The following is a 22,176-nucleotide window of genomic DNA, read 5'->3' as shown; positions in this document are numbered from 1 at the left end:
GTACTCGCTCAGGGGTCAGTCCATATGATATCAAGGAGGTCCCCCACCTGACTCCCTCAGATTTGCTTTATATTTTAGTCATATGTTGTACCTGTAAAAATATTAAAACCTGCAAATTTGAGGTCTGTAGCTCTTACGGATTTTCTGTGGTAGCCATTTAAAGTTGGCGTATGGGGGTCTAAATTTGGACTCAAAAGTTGCCCTTTAAATAAATGTCATCTTTGGGAATCTGTGACTTCTTTACAAAAAGAGAGAGAGGTCTGAAACCTTGTATACACACTAACTGCATGCCTAATTTGTCAAAAAGTAAAAAAAAAAAATTGGTAATTGCGCGTTGTGTCACGGGGTCATTAAATATGCAAGAAAAAATGTAATGTTTTGTAAACTGGCAAGTTTAGCCCCCCTAAATTCACATTTTTTGTCAGATTAATTATTTTTTGTTGTCACTGATGCTAAATATAGGTTAAATACAATACATATCCAAAAAATTGAGGTCACAACTCATTTACATTTCGAACAGCGCCCTCACGAAGATGAAATTCATTGCAAATTCAACATTTTCAGGGGGTCCAAAGTCGATGTGGTCCACCTTCAAAATTTATAAAACATTTTTTTTTATATGACTACTAGTCTTAAATTACAACTTTGCAAAGTCCCAGTAATTGTCTAGGTTGACTTCATATAAAACGACAAGCCCAAAGTTGACCATTTTCTTATGATTGCATGTACTGCAAATGTGCCGAATTTGGAAGTCTTAAAGTCAAATTGGCCCCAACATTGAAAATAAAATGGAAATTAAAGTAAATAGGGCCAATAACTACGCATCTAGTCATTTGTTTTCAATATTGTGGCCATTTTGACTTTTAAACCTTCCGAATTCGGCACCTTTGCAGTACATACAATCATAAGAAAATGGTCAACTTTGGGCTTGTCGTTTTATATGAAGTCAACCTATAAAATTACTGGGATTGAGCAAAGTTGTACTTTAAGACTAGTAGTCATATAAAAAAAATGTTTTATAAATTTTGAAGGTGAAAATGTTGAAAAATTTGCAACTTAAATAGTTAAATTTCATCTTTGCGAGGGCGCTGTTCGAAATGTAAATAAATTGTCACCTCTATGTCTTATATATGCATTGTATTTGTCCTATATATCGCATCAGTGACAACAAAAAACAATTATTCTGACAAAAAATGTAAATTTAGGGGGGCTAAACTTGCCAGTATACAAAACATTACATTTTTTTTTGCATATTTAATGACCCGTGACACAACGCACAATTACAGACATTTTTTTTTTTTTTACTTTTTGACAAATTGGGCATGCAATTAGTGTGTATACAAGGTTTCAGACCTCTCTCTCTTTTTATTAGGAAGGTACAGGCTCCCAAAGATGAAATTTATTCAAAGGGCAACTTTTTGGTCCAAAGTTATATTCCCCTACTCCCAACTTTAAATGGCTGCCACAGAAAATCTGTATATTGAAAATAAAATGGAAATAAAAGTAAATAGGGCCAATAACTACGCATCTAATCATTTATTTTCAATATTGTGGCCAATTTGACTTTTAAGCCTTCCAAATTCGCCACATTTGCAGTACATGCAATCATAAGAAAATGGTCAACTTTGGGGTTATCGTTTTATATGAAGTCAACCTAGACAATTACTGGGACTTTGCAAAGTTGTAATTTAAGACTAGTAGTCATATAAAAAAAATGTTTTATACATTTTGAAGGTGGACCACATCGACTTTGGACCCCCTGAAAATGTTGAATTTGCAATAAATTTCATCTTTGTGAGGGCGCTGTTCGAAATGTAAATGAGTTGTGACCTCCATTTTTTGGATATGTATTGTATTTAACCTATATTTAGCATCAGTGACAACATAAAATAATTAATATGACAAAAAATGTGAATTTAGGGGGGCTAAACTTACCAGTTTACAAAACATTACATTTTTTCTTGCATATTTAATGACCCCGTGACACAACGCGCAATTACCGATTTTTTTAAAAAAAACTTTTTGACAAATTGGGCATGCAGTTAGTGTGTATACAAGGTTTTAGACCTCTCTCTCTCTCTTTGTAAAGAAGTCACAGACTCCCAAAGATGACATTTATTTAAAGAGCAACTTTTGAGTCCAAATTTAGTCCCCCATACGCCAACTTTAAATGGCTACCACAGAAAATCCGTAAGAGCTACAGACCTCAAATTTGCAGGTTTTAATAATTTTACAGGTACAACATATGACTAAAATATAAAGCAAATCTGAGGGGGTCAGGTGGGGACCTCCTTGATATCATATGGACTAACCCTCCAGAGAAAAATCGGCATTAGGTCGACTGCAGAGCTATAAAGAAATGTAAAAATGACAAAGCTGACCAAAATTTAAAACGGCACTTATTATACTAAAATGCAGCAAACCTTTTACAAGCGCGACTACCGTGATGTTGCAAATTCGGCGCTAACAACGCGTACGGCGCACAGTTCATTCATAAATTTCCACTCAGCAACCTTAGCAGCCAATCAGAGACAAGTGCGTGCAACGCAGTATATACGCGATGTATCCTTACAATACGCGCTCGTCTAAGGTTTTCTGCATTTTAGTATAGAGATTATCATCTGCCTGTTTATCTATTTTTACCCCCCTTTTTTTTTTAATAGCGCGGCATATAGGCCTACTGGCCGGATGCCGATTTTTTTTTAATTCGCGCAGAGTAACCGTGCGAGTTTTAGGATTTTTTTCGCTACATCTACTGAAGATAGCATTTAGAATCGCATCCCGATTCATTGCATCTTTCTACTTTAGAAGTAATGTTTTTATGTTTTACATTATTTTCTCTAAATTTTTACTTCATCAGTAGGGCCCTATCCGGCAGGCATCCGGCAGGCATCCGGTTTCTCAATGTGATTACGCCCTCTATATCATTACTCGAGAATCCTTGCCACAATCAGTTTACACCCAATTTTACTCCCAATTATCTATGACTTATTGATCAGTATGTATCTGATCACTCGGCCTTCTGACTCGGCTGGCGCTGGAGTTGTGACGTGAATTTGTTGATTTTGCACCATGTTTTGTGTTTTGGACATTTAAATTATTCTTCAACTGTTGACTTTATTTTTTGTTATTAAGGTAAAGCTTTTCCCATGTCCGCTGGCACCAGTGAATATTAATTTTAGGCATGAATGTAATTCACATGTTGTGTACATACAGAACAGTAATGATTTATGATGAGTAAAGCTTATCATACATGTCATAATCATTCATTCATGTTAATGGCATATGGGGGTGGGGGTATGTGCTTCTAAAGGTCCAGGGAAAGTTGGAGTAGATAATAAATATGTTGATCTACACCCCTTGATAAATTTTTAACTACTGTATATTTTTGCATTTTTCTCAACAAAAAAAATGTTTACACAGTAACTGTCTGTATACATATTATGAGGGCAAGGAATCCAGTTACTACACTGGAATTTCAGTGACTCAAGACAAGCGGTACATTATTTATGATACGAAAAGAGGTGCCGCTAGAATGTACCTCTTTTCTTAACATCATGAACCACTTGTCTTGAATCACTGAAATTTCGGTGAAGTAATTGGATTCCTTGCCTCTAGGCTCTATAGGGCGCTTGCACGAAAGGTGTAAAGGTTGATAAAAATGACCTGCATTGAGAGTCAGTCAAGTGACACAAACAAACTATTATCCTCTGTGAATCTTTACATGGATCGAATCCATGGGTTCCTACAGTCACCCATGGAAAATAGGGTACTGAAAAACACTACACAATGTCCACATCAGCCATGATTGGTTTTGTTTACATTGCATTAATTCCCTCGGAACAGGCAATACAGATTCCAGACAGATAAAACTTACCTAAGATCAGTTTTAGTTGCCCTTAATAACTCCAAATTGACAAGACATTAAATTCTATTTGCTCATTTTCATACCAAAATCAAGGAAAACATGGTTTTGTTATTACAAAATAACAGGAAAATCATACAGTTCATTTCTGGTCAATTGCAGCAGGCCACTTGAGATAATCAATATTGGTACTTGAATGGTATGGTTGGTTGGTTGGTCAGTGACTTCTGCTCATTGTAAGACTGACAGTAGCTGACAGTGTTGTAAACTTGATTGCATAACATTAAGATTGCCAACTTATATCCTTTGTATTTGAGTTGTCAAATTTATGGATTAGTTTACTGTCAAATGAAGTAAACAGTATTTAATGTCAACAAAACATGCTGCTGCAGAACTCTATGCCTGTGTGTGTGTGTGTGTCTGAGGGCCGATGACTGGGCCGATGACACACATTCGATGGGTGTAGTGAATCTTTGGCGCATCATTCAAACCCAGATTCAAACCCATGCTTTGTAAGGAATACTAGCACTCTGTGGGTGATATTTCATTTTCATGTGCTCCAATATCGTTGTTGTGCCTCCAGGGCTAGTGACCTGTGGCGTACATAAAACCTGCCTAGATATTTTATATTATAATATACTTTTGTTTCCAGTGTGTAGTCATTTTTTGAGAAAAGTGCAAAATTATTTTATCAGTGGTGTACAATGTGTAGTAGTACTACAATTTGTTTTGTAGTACCGCCTTTAACAACTGATTTGAGACAATTTATTAAAAATTTGAGTGGAATTTTTTCGCTCCATTTGGACTTGATCCATCACCAAGGACCAAAGGCACCCGCATGTAAATTACATAGGATACCCGCCTACCCGGCACATTACCTATGAAGTAACACCCCCTAATTGTCAATAATGAATTCAGTTCCAGGGAGCACCCACCCATCACAGGAACAATGCCGTCGATGTTGAAACCTTGGATGTGGACCATCTCTGTCATAGTCATATTGCAGTCAAGTAATTGGTCAGATGGCAGGTCATTTTCAAAGCAAGATATTCTGAAGTACAGGTATGTTGCAAGCAGGCCATAAGTATGCCTGGACCAGGAGCTAAAAAGAGCTCCTCAGACAGGGTCTAATTCTGCATAAAACCGGGCAACGTTATTTCTATAGATCTGCTGCGCATTCAAATTGCATTGTATTGCTGACTATTGCATCGTAATTTCATTTGTGTCTATGCTAATTATGTTTACACAACATGAACTCACATGTTTTCAAGCAAATTCGCCGATAATAGGTGATCAAAAGCGATCGGAATGTTACAAAAGTACAGATCGCATTCAGGTTGCTTCATATGAGATGATCTTTGGAAAAATACGGCATAATTTGTCTTGGTGTTTGCGGAATGCCATGCAGTAAAATATTAATACGTTGCTGCAATTCATGATTGACAACTAACAATCGGCGTGTCCTTCGTATCCTCCACTGTCAATTTCTTATCCACTCACAAATCCTCACAAAAGCTTTGTGTTGATTACGTAATGTGTGGAGGCAAATTGCAATAAGTACAATGAAATAATGAGTAGGGCGGGCTCGAGGCGGGTTTCTTCTTCATCTTACGTAACAGTATTGTTCTCAAAAAAAAACCCGGAAGCTTGTCGTCTGGCGCTCTAGCTGAAATACAGCAAGATAATGTAAGACAGTAAATGTAATCCTGTATTTTAGCTAGAGTATCTCGAGCTAGAGCTCCTGTTCCCAAAGATGGCTCCTGGTCCTATAGTTTACAGTGTAAAATATTGGACACACCAGGAGCCAAAACTCGGCAACCATAGGGTAAAAAAAGTCTGGGTGCCTGCTTTAGCCTTGGTTGCAAGAAGGCACTACAAGTTGCTTTTGAAAATATACTTGCTGTACTGTGAAATGGTAGCAGCAGAAGCATTAAAATTTAAGGTTGTAGCAGGGTCATATTATTTTGTGCATTTTTACTGGGAAATTTGCATGCAATTGTTTTTCCACTCTATTTTTACCCAAAATGAAGGTAAATTTTGGTATTTGATGGGTGAGTGTGCACAAAGCATGCAAAATTTTACTTTATTTTGACATAAAACACTGTTTTTTGCACTAAAAAGAAAGATGCATGTGTCTTTATTGCTTAATTTTTTGTTCTATTAGGATTTTTAGGGGAGACATAACAAAGTAGAAATTTAGTTGGGTTACATCTCTCCCTGCTTCCGCCACTTAGGCCAATGAAAGTCAATTCCTTGTTTCCCGTTACACAATTTTTCATGACTGTGACAGGTGACCATTTCATTTTTCATTATTCATTATTTCATACCATTTCATTATTGCATCTGTTTCAGGTGTAAACCAATAACTACCCATGTATACATGTGATAAATCACAGTTTGTAGTTTACAGATGTAGTTTACAACCACATGAAGGTGATTGTACAATTATTATCAAAAGTTTCACAATATTTTTACGGGATGAGATCAGAGCAGATCAAAAAATGCGGGACAGAGAAGTGATATAGGTATTCATTATTAATTCATTATTAACCATATACCATGCTCCTACTGCAAAGAAAATCCCTGAAAATCAACAGAAAGAGATTGATGATATATTTAAAACTACAATTAATTATTGGTATGTTGAAGTTTGTTAGAAATCAACGTTTTATTCAAAATAATGAAATATTTGGCCAGCAATTGGTTTTGAGCGGAGTAGGGTAACGGGAAACAAGGAATCGACTTTCATTAACTTTACATGTATACTCTGAAATGCTTGAAATCTGTACATTTGAATTACTGGGATATGGTATTGTAATATGTGTACATTTCAATGAAAGCTTTCAAGTCAGAAAGTGGAGATGTTGCATTTATTTCAGTATTATGTTGATACATTTCACTAGCTAGCATAACAAAATACATTCAATTTTATCTTCTACAGAGAAAAAGTGAGGGCTATGTTTTACCATGGTTACGATAACTACTTGAACCACGCCTACCCATATGATGAGCTGCGACCTTTGACCTGTGATGGTGTGGACACATGGGGCAGGTAATAATTGTACTAATGCATGTGTTATATTAAGGGGGTACTACACCACTGGCCAATTTTGTGCCTATTTTTGCATTTTTCTCTAAAATTATAGCCCATAGGTGACAAGTAAGATATGAATATTATAGGGGCAAGGACTACATGTACAACTACTGCAATGAAAATTCAGCAACTCAAGGCAAGTAGTTATTGATTTATTGATCAAATATTGGTTTTCCCTCATTTTTGACTGTAACTCCACAATTGTTGTGTGTGCTGAAATAAACTTTCCAGTGCAGTAGTTGTAGTCCTTGCCCAATAATATATATACCGTAAAACCTCGTCTACAAGCATATATAGGGTTTTTGATGAAAGCTTAATATTAACGAACCAGGCGTATATATACCAATACAATAGATTTGTCTTACAATAATACTTGTTTATGCTTGGATCTGTAATTTATTTGCTCAAACTCCATAATGGCGCCTGGAATAATTTAGCTTTCAACAGAAGCACTTTATATGCTTGTAGACGGGGTTTTACGGTATCTTGCTTGTCACTAATGCGCTATAGTTTTTAAGAAAAATGCAAAAATAAGCACAAAATTGGGCAGGGGTGTAGTACCCCCTAATTGTACTAATCCAATATTATATTCTTTGTAATTCTGTGCCAGTGATAAAATGTAATAAATTTAAAAAAAAATGTATCATGTCAGTTGTACAAAATGTGCTATTCAAGTTGAAATTCATACACCCCTAGTAAAGACATGACCTTAATATTCCACACAGGAAGTGTACTTTAAAGGAAGTGTCCGGCAATCACAACATTATGTCTTATATGTTAGAAAAATAATTATCAAGCACGAATGACATGATTTTATTTAAAACAAACTCATATTAACCATAAAAACAAATAAAAACAGCAATCTCTCAACACGCGATATTCGAAATTCCCTCGCTGAAATGTTCTAGAGCAATGATGTCCTGGTTATTTGTGCTCATTTGTCGTCAAGCTTCATTGAATTATTGGGACGTTCTAGACAATTTCGGCGCGGGAATTTGAATATCATGTGTTGAGAGATGGCTGTTTTTATTCATTTTTATGGTTAATATGAATTTGTTTTCTGTAGGGGGTGTATGGATTTCAACAGGAATAGCCTAATGACCAAAGAATGCTTAATTGCTTATTTTCTGATTGCAGAAGTTGTAATGAATTCAAATACAAGGCATCATAATCTGATTTCTTTTCAAGCTCTCTGTCATTTTGAGGGTTATTTAGCCAGCTAATATTGAAAAAAGAATCCTGAGAAATGCATTGTGGGAAGTGTACGATGTCGTCTCTGTTGCCTTCTTACATTATGGGTCACTGCTTGCATTTAAAATATATTTTTCATCCTTTACAGTTATTCCTTGACCCTGATAGACTCATTAGACACACTTGCCATCATGGGTAATTACACAGAATTCCGCAGGGTTGCTCGTCTGCTACTAAACCATCTGGATTTTGACGAAGATATCAATGTGTCAGTATTTGAAACAAACATAAGAGGTGAGTAAATGTATGCGTAGATTGGTTATTTTAAAGTGTTTAATTGCTTTTACAGGGATTGTCCCCATCAAATAGAGTTTGCAAAGGGGACTGTAAAATGAGCTCCGATGTATGTGACCCACTCTGACAAAACTAGGAACAAGTCTTAAATTGGAACAAGTTAAATTGGAATTGTTCTCGGTGTGCATAATGTTTCAAAGTTAATGCTAGGGGGCTGCTCCGGGTACAGATTAAAATTATTCATCCTATTAACCCAGAGAACAAAGGATAATAAGTTCATGCATGAATGATGTTTACTTGGGTGTCGAATAATTTGACTTACCACTTTGGAACGTCTCGAAGATAAAAACCCAATGCATCTGGCCCTATGTGACTTTGTGTATTTGTTATAAATATACAGTTTTGATACCTTCCGCTAGGAATGTCATTATGTGACAAACATCACTCGAACCTGATACCTTGTGTGTCTCTGTTGCTCAGTTGGTTAGAGCGTTGTGCTAGAAATATGCTGGTCACATCCAGACAGATGCACTGTTTTTTTTCTCAATGTTAATGTGAGCTGGCTGCTCTGGGTACAGATTAAAATTTGTTCAAGAAATGGGCATATTTTCCATCAGTACATTATTCTGAGTGTAGTTTTGTAACTGAACACCATGTCATTGATATACCCTTATTTTTCTGTAGTTGTTGGAGGCTTGTTATCAGCCCACTTACTGTCAAGGAGAGCAGGTCTAGAGCTGGATCCAGGATGGCCTTGTAAAGGACCCCTCCTTGATATGGCAGAAACCGTTGCTAGGAAACTGTTGCCAGGTAACCATAAATGATTTGCATTGGGCTATTCTATTTGAAATCCATACACCACCCGTTGGAAGACTTGACCATAATCTTCCACACAGGGAGTGTGACTTTCAAACAGAACCACCCATTCAGTGTCGTCTGCTCCAAAATAGGCTGCATGTTCCAGTTGAAATCCATACACCACCCGTTGGAAGACTTGACCTCAATCTTCCACGCAGGGAGTGTGACTTTCAAACAGAACCACCCATTCAGTGTCGTCTGCTCCAAAATAGGCTATTCCAGTTGAAATCCATACACCCCCCTATGGAAGACATGACCATAATCTTTGACACAGGGAGTATGAATTTCATATGGGATTACCTGAGTGACTCCATTTGAAATCTACACCCCCTGTGTGGGAGATTAAGATCATGTCTTCCATAGGGTGTGTATGGATATCAACTGAAATAGCCCATTTTGTACCATCTGATGAGCCAAGGAGGGGTCCAATCATGTTGCTTTGCCCAGGGGCCAAGAAAAGGTAAATCCAGACCTGTCGCTAAGGCTGAGTTCACATAGGAGTATACTGTATATGGTAGTCGCTATAAGGTATACGCTCATTTGATCAGGCTGAGTTCACATAGTATACTCCTATGTGAACTCAGCCTGATCGAATAAGCGCATACCGTATAGCGAATACCGTATACAGTATACTCCTATGTGAACTCGGCCTAAGACACAGTGAGAGAGTGTGCAGTCATGATTTGGTGAGATTCCCTGAGTACCATCTATAAACTCATGTAGCATAGTGGTATAAGATCTCAACCGGTAATAAAGTGACCAGGGTTAAATTCCCTCTGAGTCCTTATTTTTTTTGCTCTCTCAATTCATTATATGTGATGCGATCAAGCAAAATCTGTCGGAACTCAGAAATATTGAATTTGTGATATAGCCAAACAAAGGTATTATTTCCTGTTGTTTTGGAAACTTTAATTGCCCATATCTTTTTGAACTGGTTGTTCAATTTCAATGGGGTTTTCTGCAAAATGCAGCTTTGTGAATGCTTTTTTACTATCCTATAAGAAACTGAAAATTTAATATTTCCGAGTTCCGACTGATTTTGCTTGATCGCATCACATCAGTCAGTTTGCCTAATTAAGCTTCATAACAGTAACGTTTTATTTCTCACATTTATTTCAGCATTTAAAACACCTACAAAAATTCCATATGGTACTGTCAACCTTATGTATGGAGTCCCAAAGGGCGAGATTACCATCACCTGTACAGCTGGAGCTGGAACATTTGCGGTGGAATTTGGCACCCTTAGTCGGCTAACCGGAGATCCCATTTTTGAGCAAACAGCGCTAGAAGCTTTAGATGCAATATGGAAATATAAATCAGATGTGGGTTTGGTAAGTGTTATACAATGTACATAGAAAAGCATAATGAGTATTAAATCTGTTTAGTTAGAATAAGTTAATATGAACTTACTATTTTTGATGGCTACAGTATCACGTCTCATCTAAGACTCATCATCAGAATTCTATTTCATCAAATAATAACAAAACATAAGATGATACATTCTTAAAATGTGATTTTTCTGTTTTTGCCATACAAAAATTGTCATGTTAAAGCAGATGGGCATTATAACATTATTTATGCCTAGCTCTTGTCCAATTGTGCACATTGTTAGATAATGCAAATGTATGAAACATGTTTATGTGATGTTTCTGAATGAGGTTAACAGACCTGCCAACTGTCCATCATAAAATGTTGCTATTACATTCTCTTTATTCTATTGTGATAAATTTAGACCTGCAAAACCTTCCCAGAATTCTGAAAGTATTGCACACCTCAAGTCTTTGAATTTGTCGGTACCTAGTTTGTGTACATGTACAAGGTTTTGGTCTCAATGTCCCTCTCTCTGACTTCGGTAGGTTGGCAGGTCTGGGTTAATGACTAGGTGTGATTTTGTTGACCTTGGAATGAAAAATACCAATGCACGTTTTTTGTTAAAACAGTATATGCATTGATATTTGTATTTTAATCCAGCCTTTGATCTCTAATTAATATTATCATTTGTAATATTTGTTTGTTTTCTAGATTGGAAACCACATTGATGTAAACACAGGCAAATGGACAGCTACAGATTCTGGAGTAGGTGCTGGGTGCGACTCCTACTATGAATATCTTGTCAAGGGAGGACTAATGCTTGGTAATCCCAAACTATTAGACCAATACTATGGTAAGATGATGCTAATAAAAAGTACATGTTCATACATACAAACGATGCTTAATATACATGTATAGCGCATTTGCAAAATTGAGTAATGCACTTTACATGCAACAACTAAATGAGAAACTAATTATAAATGACCACAACAATGCAGGAAAAAAGGAAACATATGCAATGAACAAGAACTATAATCAATTCTTATTCAATGGGTGCGTCTTGTAAAGAATTCACGTAATTTGATTGGTTTTCTGGTGTATAATATATCACAATAGTTGATAGTGATATTAGTCAGGCGTAGCCTTGCACGCATAACGCAATGACACGCTTGTTGCTCCTCAATGATCACGCGATAATGACGTGCGAGAACTAAAACGCAATTCGGCGGCTTAGATGTTCGTGATGGTTTCGTTCATTTAAAACAACGGGGATGTCCTCACAAAAGTAACTTTATTTTTTTCTTAAAAAAGGCTGTTTTTATCGCAAATATTACATTAAAACTGAATAAGAATGAGAATAAAAGATAGGATTTTGTCTTTTGCCTATCCAATATTGTGTCATAAACATCGTGTGAAAGAGCTTACCAGAATAAAGATAGAATGAATGAATGAATGAATGAATGAATGGGCTGTCCACTACTCAAAATATTGGCCAGCCCATCCATTATGACACGATATTGGATAGGCAAAAGACAAAATCCTATCTTTTATTCTCTAAATTAAGTATTTCTTGGCCAAACTGGAACACTGTGAACACTAGTGGCTCCGCGATAAACACACACGAATATAGCGTGGTACAGCTAAGTATACACACGCCTTACACTGCGTACACCCTTAGTACACTACATGGACGCAAGGCGCATGTTCCAGTTTGGCCTAGAAATACTTAATTTGATTGGGTTTTCTGGTTTTAAAGGCACTAACAATGGGAGATGATCAGATGGCTACAGGAAGGTCATTCCACAGTTTGGGGCTACAGACACTGAATGCTCCATTGCCGATCCGCTTGTTGTATTTCAGGGTCGTAAGACAATTTATATGCAGAGCTAAGTGGAGATCTCGTCCTGGATGGTTTGTGATTATTTGTGAGGTTCTCAACAGAACGGTGTGCAATTCCCTGTACAATTCTATGATGTTCCACATTTGCTATTCTTTTTGCATTGAACACTGACTTTAACTGAGATATCTAAGATCTTAGTGAGGATATCTCGTCTCGCATTGATTTGATGTTCAAGGAGACGGCCTCGTATATGTCATTTTAAAGAACTGGTTTCGTCTCCATTTTAGTAGAGAAAGAATCAAACACAGCATCTACAAGTGCATTGAATACCTTTGGACTTTCCATCCAGGAAAGTGGCAAGGAACGGTGCCAGCGCAGTTTTTTTGGCTAGTTCTTGGCAAATAGACTGTTTCAAGTCTGATTCAGTTTCAGAAGCACTCTCATTTATAACATACAACCTCATCCTCCGTCTCGCTGCCTGATTCATCGATTAGTCTCCCAGACTTGCTTTCCCCGACGGGAAGGACCAGTAAAGCTGCCAAATTAAGCAGCCCAGTTTTGTTTCAGAGAGAGTTTGCCCTTTGGACAAGGCATTTTCACTGTGAGGTTAGTTCAGAAATGTCTTGCTGTAGAATTCTACAAGTATGTCAATGAACAATGTAGAACGGAATTCTTGAGACTTGTTTTAAAGGTGATAAAAGTGATAATTTAGCAAGAGCTATAAATTTTGGATGCTCACATTGCAATTGGTGTTTCTACACTTCTATGATGTTCCACATTTGCAATTCTTTTTGCATTGAATACAGCAAGAACATTTCTCACACCAACAGAACGGTGTGCAATTCCCTGTACAATTGTATGATGTTCCACATTTGCAATTCTTTTTGCATTGAATACAGCAAGAATATTTCTCACACCAACAGAACGGTGTACAATTCCCTGTACAATTCTATGATGTTCCACATTTGCAATTCTTTTTGCATTGAATACAGCAAGAACATTTCTCACACCAACAGAACGGTGTGCAATTCCCTGTACAATTCTATGATGTTCCACATTTGCAATTCTTTTTGCATTGAATACAGCAAGAACATTTCTTGCACCAACAGAATAGTGTGCAATTCCCTGTACAATTCTATGATGTTCTACATTTGCAATTCTTTTTGCATTTAATGCAGCAAGAACATTTCTCACACCAACAAAACGGTGTGCAATTCCCTGTACAATTCTATGATGTTCCACATTTGCAATTCTTTTTGCATTGAATACAGCAAGAACATTACTCACACCAACAAAATGGTGTGCAATTCCCTGTACAATTCTATGATGTTCCACATTTGCAATTCTTTTTGCAGTGAATACAGCAAGAACATTTCTCACACCAACAGAACTGTTTATGATGTTCCACATGGAATTAAATTCAAATCAACAACATGTGAGAAAAGATTTTTAGCCAAATCACTTTTTGTTTTGCTCTTCTAGGGGTATCAGTCTAGACTCCAAGTCATCTATACAAGAGTGTTGGCTGGCACTCTATAGATTTGTTGAGTTTGCTTTCCAATTTCTTCATCTCATTGAAGAGCCCGTTAAAGGTTTGTTTTTACATGGGTCTGGAATTATTGTATTGTATTCTGCACATGAACATGCACCTTCACTGCTGTCATCTCGGCTGATGGATTTGCCGAGAAAGTCTCTTCTTCATTGGGTAACTTCCTGGAAGTGGGATACTGTGACCTCACAGTCGGTGTGGTGCGAAAAACATAGATTTGGTGCTGTACATCAGGAAGGTAAAAGTAGGCTGACAGGTTTAGAGTGTCTTCAGGCTGGCTGGTGGCGACAGAACACTGATTGAACTCAGTGCTCAGTCCCCTAATATTCCAGCGTATGATGGTGATGGGTCACCATGATCAGTTGGAGTATGAGAGTCACCCGTTGTTAAGGTTGGATGTTGTATCGCTTTGTATCACTTCTGCCTTGTATCACTTCTGTCTTTTCCCTTCTTCATAATTAAAATGCGGCTTCATCATGTTAGTTATAACATGCATAATAAAATGGATTTTAAATTGCCGCTATTATAATAATAATAATAATAATAATAAAACAGCATTTATATAGCGCATTGTGAATCTCAGATTCCTCAATGCGCTTTACAGATTTAAAAACTACCAAACTTAATTTACAATATATGATTTTAACTTAAGAATTATACAAACAATACTATGCATGAAAATAGCAGACCAGCTGCAAGCACTCGTATATGAGTTAAATTAATTTGAATCAGAGCTCAATGTAAGTACATCTGACTCTCCTCCATCATGTATCTTTTTCAGATTTTAGCAATAGCAAACTTACAATCGCAAACTTGGTTACCAGGGAAGTTGATCATGGTAATGATTATTCAAAACTTCCTTCTTTGGACCCAGTGAATATCAGATGTATCACAATACTGAATGTTCTATAAACACAGAATTGCATGATATGTTATGCTAAGCTTTTCTCCCCTTTTGGTAAATTATTGCAGAATATGATAAAGTAATCCAACAGTTTATGAAGCGAGATGACTGGTACATGTGGGTGAATATGAAGAAAGGAAGTGTCACCATGCCTGTGTTTCAGTCTTTAGATGCATTCTATCCAGGGCTACAGGTAAGTTGATGTGTCCAAAGCGAGATGACTGGTACATGTGGGTGAATATGAAGAAAGGAAGTGTCACCATGCCTGTGTTTCAGTCTTTAGATGCCTTCTACCCAGGGCTTCAGGTAAGTTGTTGTGTCCAAAGCGAGATGACTGGTACATGTGGGTGAATATGAAGAAAGGAAGTGTCACCATGCCTGTGTTTCAGTCTTTAGATGCCTTCTATCCAGGGCTTCAGGTAAGTTGATGTGTCCAAAGCGAGATGACTGGTACATGTGGGTGAATATGAAGAAAGGAAGTGTCACCATGCCTGTATTTCAGTCTTTAGATGCCTTCTACCCAGGGCTACAGGTAAGTTGATGTGTCCAATAATGTGTAATATCAAAATCTAATGTTGGAAGAATGAATTCCATGGGCTTCTAGAGGACCAGTATAACCCTGGCCACTTTTGGAACATGTATAAAAATGGGTTATTGACTGGCACATGTGGGTGAATATGAAGAAAGGAAGCGTCACCATGCCTGTGTTTCAGTCTTTAGATGCATTCTATCCAGGGCTTCAGGTAAGTTGATGTGTCCAAAGCGAGATAACTGGTACATGTGGGTGAATATGAAGAAAGGAATTGTCACCATGCCTGTATTTCAGTCTTTAGATGCCTTCTACCCAGGGCTACAGGTAAGTTGATGTGTCCAATAATGTGTAATATCAAAATCTAATGTTGGAAGAATGAATTCCATGGGCTTCTAGAGGACCAGTATAACCCTGGCCACTTTTGGAACATGTATAAAAATGGGTTATTGACTGGTACATGTGGGTGAATATGAAGAAAGGAAGCGTCACCATGCCTGTGTTTCAGTCTTTAGATGCATTCTATCCAGGGCTTCAGGTAAGTTGATGTGTCCAAAGTGAGATAACTGGTACATGTGGGGGTGAATATGAAGAAAGGAATTGTCACCATGCCTGTGTTTCAGTCTTTAGATGCCTTCTATCCAGGGCTACAGGTAAGTTGATGTGTCCAATAATGTGTAATATCAAAATCTAATGTTGGAAGAATGAATTCCATGGGCTTCTAGAGGACCAGTATAACCCTGGCCACTTTTGGTACATGTATAAAAATGGGTTATTGACTGGTACATGTGGGTGAATATGCAGAAAGGAAGTGTCACCATGCCTGTGTTTCAGTCTTTAGATGCCTTCTATCCAGGGCTTCAGGTAAGTTGATGTGTACAATTATATTAAAATTTAACATTTTTTTTAAATGTTGTAAACATTTCATGAAATTCTGTTAAACTTGACTAAGATTAAAAAACTTTGGAGAATGGGTCATATTTTCTTGGAAAAGTATAAAGGGTCCATTCCCAGAGGTGCATCCCTACCCAAACTAAACTTGAATGCCCCCCCCCTGAATCTCATCCACAACATCAGCAAGTATTAGAAAGTATACTCTGGCCTGTCAATCCATTCATACATTGTAGTTCAGCTTAACATGTCATATTGTTTGTTCAGTGTACCAAGAATTTCTGAATACAACATACCTTAGTTACTGGCTCACACTTTGGTTGCACACCTGTCAGCAACTCATTGACTTTGTTAGAATGAAAGTTCATCTGTGTTGGTAGTAAACATAATTTAGAGGTTTAAACCTTTGATCTCAACACAAAAATTTCCAGGTACGCAAATTTTTGTGTTGAGATCAAAGGTTTAAACCTCTAAATTATCATTGACTTTGTGTTGCGATCATTTTGATTGTGGTTCTGAACTCAGATGGCATGATCCAGTTGACCTAGGAATGATCCGTTTTGATGTCACACTACAATCACTAATGGCAGTGTGGATATGCCAGCCCCATATAGTGTGTGTGTTACACCGCACTTCTTAATTATATTCAGAACCATTTGGATAGAAAACAGAACAGTTGATCTTGTATTTACTGATTTAGTAAGGGCTCATATTGAAATACCCTACCACGCTTTCACACAGAAAGAAGGCAGGATTCCCCTCGCTAAGCGCACGCCTCAGGAAAGCTCGGTCATAAAACGGATGGATTATATGCATCAGTGATACACCCTGCCTTTTGAAGTGGTCTGGTGACCAGGATTATAATAAAAGTTTATCAAAGACTGGCAATTTTATTGATTGTTGAACTAATTGAACTAATCGGCTCAGCGCACAACCCAGGAAAAGGGCGCTCCTAATTTAAGTGGCTAATTGCAGTGTTATAATCACACAGGATTTTAACAAAAGAAGGCTAGCACAATAAAGCTGCAGGATGGCGCACACCTTCCTGTGTAAGGGAATTTCAATATGAGCCCTAATGTTGCAATATAACATTTCAATTTTTCCACTCCCAGCAAGAACTTCATTTTTGTACATCCATTCCAAAAGGATGCACTTGTCGTCTGCTATACTGGATTCGCTTCAAGTTCGTTAGTGACGTCAATGCTTTTTCCCGTTTGCCTGCAAGCATGACGACAAATTAAACCACCCTTGTACATGTGAGTGTACACTCTGCGCGATTAACTTTATACGAGTGATTCAATACTGCGGCCAGCAAAATATGTCACTACCGAACTTGAGGTGAATCAAATTATACATGTGTTTCTCTTAATTGTATCTTGTCTCTGGTCTTTCACAGGATTAAAATAAAATACCAGACTCATCTCAAGTGGAGGTCACTTCAAATCATCCCAAGTCACATGGTGTAGGAATGTTCTTTGTATTCCTAAACTATATGACTTGGGGTGATTTGAAATGACCTCCGCTTGAGATGAGTGTGGAATTTATTCCTAGCTATTATGTAAAAAGAGACACATGTAGCAGAAAAAGAGACACATGTAGCATCCAACAAGTACATCCTTTTGAAATGGATGTACACATTTGCTCATGTTGGTCAGATATATGATTCTTGAAATCTGATATCCCACAATATTTACCCATTTTTTCAGAGCATGCTGGGTAAAATTGATGATGCCATGAAGACATTACATAACTACTACCAGGTCTGGAGACAATTAGGTTTCATCCCTGAATTCTACAATATAGTCAATGGAAAAGTGGTGGACAAAAGAGAAGGCTATCCGCTAAGACCAGGTAAAGTAACCATCTATTCACAGCACTAAGGTGATTTTAATGTTACAACGGTCTCAAAAGTGCCACTGTTTTAATGCCATAGAAATGATGATGTAACAGGATTAACTGCCATAGCAATAGATTAAAACGATTTTTGAATATATTGCACTGCACTAGTACGTTCACGCGGTACCTCTGCATTGAACCATAGATGTCAAAGAACAGGGATAAAGACCTCGATCATAATTCTATAGAATATTCATACCATGCTAATCACTTGCACCTGTAAGATTAGTATCTTTGAAAAGAGTGGTATTGTATTCAATCTATGATTGCAGACATACACAGGTGATGAGTGCGACCAAGTAGTGCAGGGCGATATATGCAAAAATTGTTTTAACCTATTGCTATGGTAGTTAATCCTGTTAAATCATCACTTCTATGGCGAACAGTTGACATTGTTGTAACCGTTAAGTTTATTATATAAGCTTATTCATGGCGTCGTCTGCATCAAATGCTGTCGTATTTCAAAAGGCTGTGTGAATTTTTTTATTATTGTCATCTAATTGTGTGGAGACTTAATATTTAAATCTAGGCCTGGCATTTTGGGTAATTTTGTGCCCGGTACCCGCACATTTTTCGGCGGTAACGGGTACCAAATTGCAAAAAAAAAAATTGAATTTGAATGCATTTTGATATCATTAATAGAGTATGACATGAAAACAAAGTATCAATTTTCATATTAAAAACACAAAACACTGTGCAAAATTCAAATTTTTTTTAGGTCAACCATGAATGATCCTAGCATTTAGGTCTAGGTCCAGGGACACTACAAAACCGAAAAAATAAAAAACTTTAAAAAAAAAAAAAAAAAATGTTTTTTTTTTTTTAAATTTCAGGTACCCGGGCAGGGTATTTCCTGCCTGGGTAATGTAATCTACCACCCGAAAATGCCAGCCTTAGTATTATCACCAGATTATTACAATCATATGTCCATTCATAAAAGAAAGAAGCATGCTGAAATATAAAATACAATATAAGGGCTCATATTGAAATTCCCTTACACAGGAAGGTGTGCGCCATCCTGCAGCTTTCCTGTGCTAGCCTTCTTTTGTTAAAATCTTTGGCAGGGTGCGCGCTTAGCGAGGGGAATCCTGCCTTCTTTCTGTATGAAAACATGGTAGGGTATTTCAATATGAGCCCTGATACAATCAATGATTAAGGCAGCCTTTTGAGATACAACAGTATAATGATGCAGATGACGATGAGATGAAAAGATCGACAGATTAAAAACACACAAAATGGGAATTCAGAGTAGTTTTACTATAATTATATCCTTTAGATCATATTTTGATGCTAATAGTATGATATTTTCCCCCATTTTTACATCTACATATTGTATGTAACATTTGATATTTTTGTTATTAACAGAATTAATAGAAAGCATCATGTACCTGTACCGCGCCACCAAAGACCCAATGCTACTAGAGATGGGACGAGATATATATACATCAATTGAAAAGAGCAGTAAAACCCCATGTGGATATACAACTGTAAGTTTTGTGATTGTATTTATGTTAAACTATATAAAGTTAACCCTAAACTCTAAACCTAACTCTATCACTGATCCTAATTGTAATCCTAACCAGTGTCTTAGCTAGCCACCCATCTTTGCTCCTGGACGGGTAAAACTAATGCCTTTGACAGATGCTACATAATAATTGTAGGTGTTTAGAAAGTCTATTGACCTTAGTAGACCAGCTTTTCAAAATAAGATTATAGCAGCACATGTTCAAACTCTTCACAAACCCCTAATGGGCTGTAGAAGTCTGGTATATGTTTTAAAGGTCAACTTGTGACAGGCAAATTTATTCAAATGATGGGCAACCCTGAATTTCTAGCTAAGACCCTGATCCTAACCCTACAGCACTAAACCCTAATTTTACACGAAATTGTTCACTAGAATTATATGGATTCTGGCTGTGCCAGCGCCTACTACTCAAAATATTGGATCTGCCTAAGGATAGTAAAATATATAAAAAAATCTATTGTTTATTCTCTAAATCATTTCCCCTGGGTAGGTCCCCAGGGTAAGGTTCTTGGGAGCTGAGAATGTTTTTTTTTCTTTCCAGACATATAAAAATGCATGTATAAGGTGATGATGCCCTCCCCTTACAAATCAAGTGTATTTTACATAACAATATGTAAAGTTTATAACAGCCATCAAGGTGGTCAGGAAATACCATGTTTGGAGAAACTTTTGAATAGTTGTTGTTACTTCAACCCTAACCTTAACCCTATCATTTGTGCTGGCAGCAGTTATCTAAAGTCTCTTGTTTAAAACAATAACACTGAAGTAATGATTTCTTTACATTTTCAGATTAAAGATGTGCGAACACACAAACCAGACAATCGCATGGAATCATTCTTCCTTTCGGAAACCACAAAGTACCTCTACCTCCTTTTCGACCCGACAACTTTCTCCATAACTCAGGCGGTCAAGGCGAGGTCATTTCTACCCCTCGCGGAGAATGCGTCATAGAATCGGGCGGGTATATATTCAACACAGAAGCCCATCCTATAGACACAGCAGCATTGCATTGCTGTCAGAGGGCAAGAGACACTAAATTTATTGAAGACATGTTAAGAACGTTGCAAACTAAATCAGCAAAGTTGAGATTTTTGGACGATTTTACTCGTATAACTTCACCCAAGTGGATGAAAGAAGGTCTACCAGGGAGTTATAATTGTACTGCACAGCCATTTCACGCAAGACTATCAATACTAGGAGAAATGTTTGAACCACAGAAAGTGATGAATGCAGCTCCATGATTTTGACACAGAAAGTGATGAAAACAGCTCCATGATTTTGATGCACAACTCATCATCTTTGAAGTATTTGAATAAGCTTATGCAATTTAAAATGTGTTGTGGTGCTTAAATGTGGTGCAAAGTGCAGCTGAAATGACGTCGCAGTTGTCGCTACATTATTTCAGGAGGCGTGTAGGAGCAAGAGTTGTACAAAGTTATTTTGATTATTCAGGTTTCCCATATTTTTCAAAAACGAATTCCCTGATATTTTCCTGACAACTACAGATAGATGCCGTTGGTGGCGTCTGGCCAGATGAAGGGGGCTATACCCGGCTACCTGTACATGTATAGACGTCACGGGTCTATTAGATCTGTTGATTAAATGCACTTTTTTGGCCCAGATCTATGCTGTTTTGTATATTTATCAGCGTTTCCAACCCTTTTGAAACCATTCTAAGGCATTCCATGCGCTACAATGTCAAAATTGTGGCTACATCATAGATATCTCAGAGCATTAGGGACGCACCATTAGACATCAAGGGGGGGGTTAGGAATTTGGGGTCGGGGAAAAAAAATTTGCCGCCAAAGTTTTTTTAATTTCATGCATTTATACAGAGGTAGGTGGGGAAGTTTTTTTTGCTCATGTAGTGGGGAATTTTTTTTTCAAAACTTCCTAGCCCCCCCCCCTTGAAGTCTAATTGTGCGTCCCTTACCTGGTTTTTCCATATGAAAGTAATTAAGGTGTTCCATCAAAGCTTTCGTCGTGTGCTGCCACCTAGCGGTGGTTCCGGGAACGTTGCGTCAAGGTTGTGGACAGTTTCAAGGCACAGAGAAGGGATAATTCTTTCCAAGAGTATGAAATATGAACTCCCGTTATAGCTGAATGGTTATAGTACATGTACGAGTCGTACGTATTCACATTAGGAAAGGCTCATTTTTAATCGTCATCGAATGAAGTGATTGCCTTGGTGTAATCAAAGATCAGAGGACTACCATAACATTTCCTGTGGTTCCATCGCTCCCACATCATTTTCTCTTGTTAATTTATACCCCATGTATAATACTGTTTTATGGTGGATGAAAACTAATATACACCATAAATCTTCACCAGAACTTGACCAGACAAGAAGGTCATTATATACCGGACCAGTGATGGGCCAAATAGAGTGAGTGCTAGCACTGGATCAATATGATGTGGCAGTAATGGAC

At 37.4% G+C, this 22,176-nt stretch overlaps 1 protein-coding gene across 1 annotated transcript; it reads left to right on the top strand.

Moving 5' to 3' along the window:
- Positions 1-3,014: 3,014 nt before the first annotated feature.
- Positions 3,015-21,857, top strand: LOC140135866 (ER degradation-enhancing alpha-mannosidase-like protein 2). Its single transcript, XM_072157517.1, is given in 12 exon segments — positions 3,015-3,135; positions 4,784-4,927; positions 6,807-6,917; positions 8,299-8,444; positions 9,129-9,254; positions 10,422-10,633; positions 11,325-11,466; positions 14,975-15,099; positions 18,033-18,177; positions 19,588-19,709; positions 20,537-20,624; positions 20,627-21,857. Coding segments are annotated over 11 exon segments (1,692 nt in total). The 5' UTR covers positions 3,015-3,135; positions 4,784-4,814; the 3' UTR covers positions 20,989-21,857.
- The last annotated feature ends 319 nt before the right edge of the window (positions 21,858-22,176 follow it).

The sequence above is a fragment of the Amphiura filiformis genome, chromosome 16, assembly GCF_039555335.1.
Source record: "Amphiura filiformis chromosome 16, Afil_fr2py, whole genome shotgun sequence".
Lineage (NCBI taxonomy): Eukaryota > Metazoa > Echinodermata > Ophiuroidea > Amphilepidida > Amphiuridae > Amphiura > Amphiura filiformis.
This window is presented reverse-complemented; position numbering and strand designations above follow the sequence as displayed.